The sequence below is a fragment of the Homarus americanus genome, unplaced genomic scaffold (genome assembly GCF_018991925.1).
Source record: "Homarus americanus isolate GMGI-L3 unplaced genomic scaffold, GMGI_Hamer_2.0 scaffold37137, whole genome shotgun sequence".
NCBI lineage: Eukaryota > Metazoa > Arthropoda > Malacostraca > Decapoda > Nephropidae > Homarus > Homarus americanus.
The window spans coordinates 1-9980 of record NW_024748220.1 but is presented as its reverse complement, the minus strand read 5'-3'; the positions used below and the strand labels follow the sequence as shown (position 1 = coordinate 9980).

At 39.8% G+C, this 9980-nt stretch overlaps 1 protein-coding gene across 1 annotated transcript; it reads left to right on the top strand.

The window, feature by feature from the left end:
* Positions 1-466: 466 nt before the first annotated feature.
* LOC121880219 lies at positions 467-7849 on the top strand (the record flags this gene model as incomplete). Its single annotated transcript, XM_042387371.1, has 4 exons — positions 467-605; positions 1156-1275; positions 1793-1952; positions 7744-7849. Coding segments are annotated over 4 exons (525 nt in total), but the record flags the coding sequence as incomplete, so codon positions are not given.
* Positions 7850-9980: the final 2131 nt, after the last annotated feature.

Genomic DNA, 9980 nt, shown 5'->3' with positions numbered 1-9980 from the left:
ACACTACTAGACTACTTAATTTTATTTTATTTATTAATTTTTTTACTTTTATTTACATATTTTATTTGGTTTTACCTCATTGTAAATCTAACTCAAACTATATTAATTTTGCCTAATTTAACCTAACGTTACCCAGCTGAACTAAGTTAACCAAGCAATTTACGCTTGCAACTCAACCTAACTTGACAATCCTTAACTAACTAAACCTCATCTAACCAACCTAACCTAACTCTAATTCAACCAAACTTAACCTATGGACACAGAAATTACCATATCCTAACTTAACAAACTTAACCAAAATTTAACCTATCTAATCATGTCCCAACTAACCAAACTAAATAAACCAACTTAACAGAACTCAACTATAAACCCATCCTCATTTAAGTAATTTAACCCATGTTTTAGGTTGCCAGGTTTATTTGTTTTATATAATCACACGAATTTATCTTTCACTGTGGTGGCTCAGGGCCCAAACTGACGCCCTGAGTGCCACTGTGGTATGTTCATCACTCACTACCACGAGGTATAGGGTACACAGGCTGCCACCTTTTGATCTCGACGACTGCAGCGCCTTCAAAAAGTGCAAGAAGAAGTGTGCCCTGGAGGTGAGTGTGTTGACGAGTGTGTTGACAGTGTTTAGGAGTGTGTTTAACGAGTGTGTTGACGAGTGTGTTGACAGTGTTTAAGGAGTGTGTTTAACGAGTGTGTTGACGAGTGTGTTGACAGTGTTTAAGGAGTGTGTTTAACGAGTGTGTTGACGAGTGTGTTGACGAAGTGTTTAAGTGTGTTTAACGAGTGTGTTGACAGGTGTTTAGGAGTGTGTTTAACGAGTGTGTTGACGAGTGTGTTGACGAGTGTTAAGGAGTTGTTTAACGAGTGTGTTGACGGGTGTGTTGACGAGTGTTTAGGAGTGTGTTTAACGAGTGTGTTCAGGAGTGTGTTTAACACGTGTAACAAGTGATACTATGGAGGTGAACGTGTTGACAAAGTGTGTGTGTGTGTGTGTGATAACAAGAGCAGTAAGTATCAGTAAGTGTGTGTCTGTCTTTAAACACATGTGTACTTTTGTTCATGTACATAATATATGCTATGTTCATGTGTACTTTTATTTATATTTACTTTTGTTCATATGTACTTTTTGGCGGCCGGTCACAGTACGACACCTACACCAACGGAGGAGATCTGAACTGCCTAGACAATGGCTACACCGTGGGCCAGGAGATATGTATACAGATGGCCCAGAAACACAATGTTGGTGATCTTTGGGATGAGACTGTGAGTAATCTCTCTATCCACAGTGTACCAAACTCTATCTATCTATCTATCCATGTTTTTAGCCTCTTAAGCCGGCATACCGACCATTATACCACTTTTAGCTGGTATAGTTGTAATAAAAATTTCAACCCGGTTTTAATGCCCCATCTAGTTTATCACACCAATATACCGGTACCAATATCTACCGGTTTACGAGGTTATAAATTTTAACCTGAGACACCCTAACGCTCGCCTATCCTACCTAATCTAACCTAGCCTGTGACCTCAGGTAGCATTAAGGTGTTTAAATTATCCGGTGAAATAAACTGGGGCTAATCTTCGTGATCAAAATTTATATATATATATATATATATATATATATATATATATATATATATATATATATATATATATATATATATATATATATATATATATATATATATATATATATATATATATATATATATATATTAATTCTTATTTTCACCACTCATTTCAGTTAATTAATCTTACATACCATTTTCTATCGTCTCAGGTGTGCAGCTACGCCCGCCAGTGCAACGGTCCCTGGGATTATGACGGTGAGTCCAGCATCAACAACCTGTGCTGTAGTCGCGGCCACTTCGTTAAGTGCAGTGACCCTTATAGCCTACACCTACCCCCACAACGTTCCTTGCACAGCGACTCAACCTATTGTACACCTCTTAACATGTGACATCACTCAATAAATAGCTGAAAAATTTTCTACTGCTATTTTCTGTTTCAAATCATCTTTTTGGGGGAGGTAACACGTGAAATGCAGTGTGCAGTGGGGAGTGGATACAACACTCGCCTCTTGGGTACCTAATTAACTTAACAGTTGGGAAAAGTTAAGACAGCCGAGTACTGTGTCGGAAAATATTAATCCAGCAATGACCCCCAACCTGTTATCCGCGGGCGTCATGGCGTCCACGGAGCCATTTTATGTAGCCATAAGGGCTCCTTGGGAAGTAATGTAAAATTCTTGATTTTATACTAGTTTCCATTTAAAATAGGAGTTTGAAAGTAAAATTGAAATTGTATGTACAGTAACAGTCGTGCCATTGTCAGAAAACATGGTCAATTGTAGGAATTAAGATCAATTATAAGAAAAGTGCATATACTTCAGTATGTAATTTGATAATAGACTGACGTGGACACTGCTCAACTGACTGTATTTGTTCGTATGGTTTTGGCTGATAACGGTGTAAAGGAAGTTTGGGACTCATCCTCTTCAAGGAAAAGCACTGGGTGAAGATATTTATCAAAGTGTCAAGAGTTGTGTAGGCGATGGTCTACAGTGCCCCCAGCCTTATAGCCAGTCGTCGTCGCCTTCGGGTCACATACTTCCATTTTCGCTCCCACACAGCACAGAAACATACAATATAGTAGACTGTTATTGTTACCTTGCTGAAGATGTCAGTATATTTTCATCTGATTGGTGAATTTTTCGACCCTCAATACAAATAATGGAGCGCCGGTGGGTAGAGCGGTACCGCTCTTGCCTCTAAGCAGATGTCACGGGTTCAATTCCGGGCCGGTGGGAAATTGTTTGGACACACTTCCAACTCTATGGTCCCTGTTCCTTAGCAGTAAAGTAGGTACCTGCTGTAAATCGAAAGTTGCGAATTCGTATTCAGGGAAAGTTGTTGGAGCTTCCAATAACTTGAACCTAGCTCCATTGACTCTTCAGGCCTACCATTGACTCTTCAGGCTTCTACTTTTAACTCATGAGAAGGCAAGAAGCATGAACCTAGCATGCTTCCCTGTTGGGCGCTGTAAATGCTTCTGTGCTTTACCTTACACAAGGATGTGAGGAGCTGCCCAATAAATAAATAAAAAAATCACTTCGTGATTGGTGGATCGCCCCCACTTCTGGTCAGTTAATGTTTACCACACCCTCCTGTACAGTAGGTTTTACATATTACTTGTAACTCAATAGATTTTAAATATCTTTATGTGTTTTCATAGTCTGGCTAAAAAATAGAATCACCTGAAGAGGAGACACGCCAGCATCATCCACCTAATGATTAAACAACCTAATGCTACCTGGAGAGGTTAGATTAGGTTAGGTAAACTATAGGGTGTTTTATTTAGCAGTGGTGGGCAAATTACTAATATCTGTAGTCGAGTAAAAGTAGAATTAATTGTCGAAAATAGTAATTGAGTAGTAGTAAAATTACTGACCTACAAAAGAATCGAGTAAAAGTAAAAGTGACTGATGTTTGAAAAGTAATTAAAAGCATAAAGTAAAAAGTACTTATCTTGATTGATTACTTCTTTTTTCAAAGTTTGTTTTAATAAAATACCATAAATATGAATAACTGGTAATTTAATAACACTTTCTGAATCCAATGACAGTAGAAACAAATAATAAGTGGAATCTGAAGTTTAAATGAGATCTTAAAGGTACAAGGGAAAAAATTAGTATGTTCTGAGCTTATGTACAGAACTGAGAAGACAAAACAACAAAATTCCTCGCCACACAACCACAAAGCTACCATCTTCTAGTCCAAGGTATTTTTAGTCTATTGTGGTCTTCCTTGGTTAAATCAATTTATTACCATTATTTGTATACTTACACTTCCTCTTTCTCTCTATCTATCTATATATTTACGTATCAATTTAAGCATACGACAACTTAAGTGTCTATCTCTATCTATGTCCGTATCTAATTTGTCTATTTTTCTATAAATCTGTCTCTCTAACTTTCTATCTACCTCCTATCCACTGTTGTATCTATCTGTAGGACAAGACGTACGACCTCATAAAAGGTTCAACAATTTCTCAACACTGGACCTCCACAACACCGAGTCCACTGAACCCGAGCAGACACGTATGAATCCCAAACCAAAACTCCTGAACCCTGATTCAACAAACGGGGCCGTATTTATTAATTAAATCTAATGTGTCTAATAATTTATTATAATTATATTAAATGAATACATTTATCCACATCCACTTGACAGATATGGCTATTGTAATTATTGGATAAATTAACTACCAATACCTCGGCCAAAGGTTTAATGTATTTTATAATAATAATTATAAGTAATATAACTACAGTATAATGAATAATGACTTAATCAGAGTTTATGTCTTAATAATTCCTGCTGTATTATCTCCGTCACAAGTTCTGGAGTTTGGTAATGAGGTGTTAGTAACGTCATCATCCAAGCTTATAACATTTGCAAGCTTAAGAGGTCGTCAACTTGGAGAACTAGTAGTTTAAAAAGAATGAGGTAAGTCGAGTTTCGCGAAACAAACTTGTTATTTGTGTTTTCGAGAAAAATAATATTAACTCACCCGTCGTCGTCAATTATACTTTAAATAATATCAATTATTAAATAACTTAAATAGTGGAAAAAATAATACTTGAATCATAAATTACATAAAAGTTGAAATTCACCAACCGACTAGGAATAAAAAATGTAGTTGTGAGAAATCTGCCAGACGTCAGACCGACGGTCGAGTATATATGGCGGTATAGAAAACGAGTGACCCGCCCACAACTTACGTAATGTTACAAGTATTCTACGGACATCACCAACGACTCAATTACATTACTGTGAAACAAAATTTGAAAATAAAAATCCACTAAAGTTAACTATTATAAGATGACTACGTTAAATAAAGTTTAAAATATTTACTTTACCTTAAAGAAACGATTAATGATTATGTTCGTGGTGTATAACGTAGAAGCGACGTAAGAGAAAGAAAACGTTATCTGTGTAGGTGATCCATGTACGCATTGAAATTCCCGATCGACATGAGGATATGAAACCCTTCCACATGAAATCAGAAATGTGTTGAAGAACTGGGTTCACGAAGACTTAGCGGTAATTCTCAAGCATGACTCAACGTGACTGAGCGCCAGCGGCTGACGAGCTGACGAAGAGGATAAAGTAAAGTAAAAGTAAAGAAATCGAATGGATCTGGTGGTGCCATTAAGATAATCCTGCTGCCCCGAAACGATGGATGGTAGCAGGACCTGAGCAGGCCAAGATTCTCATTGAGTTGGAGGAACTTTATCCCTCGTCTGATCAACCTCCCCAAAGTCACAAGCAGGACATTCAACTCAGGAAAAGTTCCATAAAGTTATATAACAAGTTAGATTAGGAAGACAATAATATAGCACGTTATACAAGCAGAAATAATATTGTACATTATATAAAGCATGGAAGTAATGTATCACATTTGTAAGGTAGTAGCCTAATATTACACTTTATATAAAGTATAAGAGAGGTTCCACTATATAACGTTATATAAGGTATAAGACCAGTATATTACGTTATATAAAGCATAAAACACCTGGTGATTCACACGCACTGGAGGGAGATTAGTTACTAGTATCTGTATATATACTGTATACATATGTAGAGGTAACTGAGACTCCTCCATCCACATAACACATAATGTACATGAGCACCGTCTTATTTACCACCCCTGGCTGCCCTCGCCTGGTGAGTATATCATCCTCCTCGTCACGTCAAGATGCGCACGTATGGGATATAAGAACACATTAAGCAGTGCTGTATTACGTTGTCTGTGATAAAAGTTGATGAAGATGGCATCAAGTCTACACGTGAGACCCTACTGTAACTACATTCCGATCTGTTATAGATAAATGTTTTCGTACTAACCTTTGAGAATTCGAGTTTTGGAACTGTCTTATCAAACGTTTGCACGTTGAATTTTCCTTTGTAACTGGATACATGTGAATGGGCCTGACTCACGTAGCATAAAAAATCTTAAAATAGCATCAAAATTACGTTGAGACTAGTTAAATACGTTCGCTTAGCACCAGTTTGAAGACAACATTAACGTACAAGATTTTGGTGAACCCAGGTCAGTTTGATTCCATTAGGGGACCTACACCTGTTTATACTGATATAGTTCTTATTATGAAGTTATATCAGGGGTTCAAAAATGACACGATCATAACACTATGCTCCTCTACACGGTCATAACACTATGCTCCTCTGCACGGTCATAACACTATGCTCCTCTACACGGTCATAACACTATGCTCCTCTGCGTCATAACACTATGTCCTCTACACGGTCATAACTATGCTCCTCTACACGGTCATAACACTATGCTCCTCTACACGGTCATAACACAAGGCTCTCTCTACGGTCATAACACAAGGCTCCTCTACACGGTCATAACACTATCTCTACACGGTCATAACACAATGCTCCTCTACACGGTCATAACACAAGGCTCCTCTCACACGTCATAACACAAGGCTCCCTCTACACGGTCATAACACAAGGCTCCCTCTACACGGTCATAACACAAGGCTCTCTACACGGTCATAACACTATGCTCCTCTACAGTCATAACACTATGCTCCTCTACACGGTCATAACACAAGGCTCCTCTACGGTCATAACACAAGGCTCCTCTACACGGTCATAACACAAGGCCCTCTACACGGTCATAACACTAGGCTCCTCTACACGGTCTAACACAAGGCTCCTCTACACGGTCATAACAAAGGCTCCTCTACACGGTCATAACACAAGGCTCCTCTACGGTCATAACACAAGGCCTCTACACGGTCATAACACAAGGCTCCTCTACACGGTCATAACACAAGGCTCCTCTACACGGTCATAACACAAGGCTCCTCTACGTGGTCTAAACACTAAGGTCTCTTCTTCCACCAGGCCAGGATGCACCAGAATGCCACTGTGGAATGTTCATCAAACTTTCCATAATGAGTACTTGGTTCACTTGCCCCACCGTTTGACCTGGACGACTGCAGTGCCATGGAAGCGTGTAATTCAAAGTGCAATGATAGTAAGTACATATACTCTTCACCTTACTTTATAGTACGAAGTACTAGCAATCTTCCACCTAACAAAACTTCACTGGTCAAATTCCCCAACACAACGCAATCACATTAGATGCAGCTGCCTTAGGTCATATTTCCCCATTAGCATTGGGTGCGGTGAGATTTTTTCCGGAACCATTTTATACAACAGTACGAAGAAAAAAATATATATCAAATTTGTTTGTTTTCATCCTATTAGCCAGTCAGGTTAGGTCTGCTTTCCTAACAGTTTAGCTAAGTTTAAGTGGTATAATTATATCCTACAGCCTATTACTGTGTTTACAAAATCCACCAGTTCAAGCTTTTATCCAGCCTTAATATATTGTTACATCAAATTAGATATAATATCCCTCTTACATCACTTTGCTACGCAGATAACTAACTACCGCACAGTTCGTGTAGTAGTTTCCATCAATGTCTACACTGTTCAAGGGTCTTAAGTACTATGGGATCCATTTCACTTTCAAGTTAGCTTTGGTGGCAATTTGATTTTCAGCTTGCAAAATTCTAATATTAAATGTGCATATTATGGTATTATATCCACCAGAGTACTTATGTTGTGTGTATCTAAGTTATGTTAGGTTAAGTTTTTTATCTCCACTGTCCACAGTTCGATGCGCTAACAGGTGGGGGCTACCTCAACTACTCACTCAATAACGGCTTCACGGTGGGTCAGGAGCTCTGCCTCACCATGCTCACCGAATACGACATTGACCATGTCGAGAAGAAACCGTGAGTCCACTACTATAAGAACCAGACTTAAAGATAATGTTAAAATTGTCCGTAATAGGAACGTAAACATGTATTTAACTAGCGAGCATAGTGGTACTGATTAGAGATTAAATTAAACTTAATTACCAACGTTAAAGATATACACGAACAGTACCGGGAAAATTAATGTTCTATTTTAGGCGATGCAAACCAACAAAATCTATACAGTACTGAGTCATCCAAAAACAATCCTAAGAATCTAAGATCGTTTATAATAGGTTAGGTTCGAGCCATCTGATTTCAAGCATTGGTGAAAAAACCAAGTTTGTCAGCATGAAGTAGATTAAAGTTTATTTTATCAATTGTCCCTAGTGATTTTCTTGTGATGACTGCTAAGAATGTAAACACGTTGGGAAATGCCCGTCATATAGGCTGATAGGCTGTGACGTCATTCATCAAAAGCAGACGACACGAGCCAACCAAACTTTATAAAGTTTGATTATTAGGCTGTTAAGTGAGATTGGCTTATATAGTCTATCTTGGAAAATGACATCAGCCGCTCAAACCTAAAAGCTGGCTGACAGGTGCTCTTTAGTTGCATGGCAAATACTGTATACTATGAGCTTGTACGGGTATCGATGTATTAATGTTGTCTAGCACTCAGGATGGATGGAAACTCTAATGTGGTTTTCTTGTATAATATATATAAGTTATATGAGACAGTCTGGTGCTGGAGATGCCGTCTGGTGAGGGGGCTGCTCAGTAGAAGACGTTCGGTGAGTAGCGTGTTGTAGGAGGTAGATGTGCAGGAGCTTCGTTAGAATGTTGCCTGTTGCTGGCCTCCTGATTGAATAGTGCTGGACAGCTAGGGCTTGCTGGAGGAGATTTTGCTTGTTCAGGAAAATGGGCAGAATGAGAGTTGGTTGGTGAGGAAGCTCAGAGAAGGACATGCTCGCTGGCGGGGAGCGAGGACGCCAGGCAGGGCAGCGAGGAGATCGAGGGGCTGCCAGGCAGCGGCTGAGGAGGAGGTGTTGCTTGTTCAAGAAGAATGGTGGAATGAATCTCAATGTGGAGAACAGAGCTTATATACCCAGCAGCTATGGTCATGTTAGGAGAACCGAAGTCACTTGACCTTTGGGTCGGGTTGCTAGGATCTGGCGGGCATTGGAATGCGGATCGCTTGGTTGCTAGAAGACGGTAGCAGGTGGTGTGCAGCTCGCGGTTTGTAGGGGAGACGTCCTACAAGCTACTACCTAAAGGAAGTTTTTTAATCAGTTGATTACTCAAATAATCTTACCTCAACCAACTCCCGCCGTCTGCCATTGTTTGTCTTAAAGTTATTCAATTATCAAGTACAACTTTTGGATACATTTAACAAGATGAAAACAGCCGAATAGTGTAGCGACTTGCAGACCAGCCCCACCATCACATTTTCAAGTCTATTGGCAGGGGTGCGTGACAGCGTGCCGCGTCGCTTTTCTAATCCTACTTTTTTTATTGTTTTGGCCCTCCCTACATCCTTGTGTAGGTAAGCGCAAAGCGTTTACAGCGCCCAACAGGGAAGCATGCTAAGTTCATGCTTGCCTTTATGTCCACGATTAAGGCGTAGAAGTCTGAAGGTCGGGCGTGGCTGAAGGTAGGGCGTGAAGCCTGAAGAGAGTCAAGGAGCGTAGAAGCCTGAAGAGTCAAGGCGTAGAAGCCTGAAGAGTCAAAGGGCGTAGAAGCCTGAAGAGTCAAGGGCGTAGAAGCCTGAAGTCAGGGCGTAGAAGCCTGAAGAGTCAGGGCGTAGAAGCCTGAAGAGTCAAAGACGTAGAAGCCTGAAGAGGTCAAGGGCGTAGAAGCCTGAAGAGTCAAGGGCGTAGAGAAGCCTGAAGAGTCAGGGCGTAGAAGCCTGAAGAGTCAAGGGCATAGAAGCCCTGAAGAGTCAAGGGGTAGAAGCCTGAAGAGTCAGTGGTTTATGTCATGAAGTTATTGGAGCTCCAATAACTTTCCTGCTGAATACGAATTCGCAATTTTCGATTTACACCAGGTACCTACTTTACTGCTAGGTGAACAGGGACTAATGGGGGCTAGGAAGTAAGTCCAAACAACTTCCACCGGCCAGGACGATCTAATCCTACTGTCCTACACTCTGTTTTAGCAATACGTAACT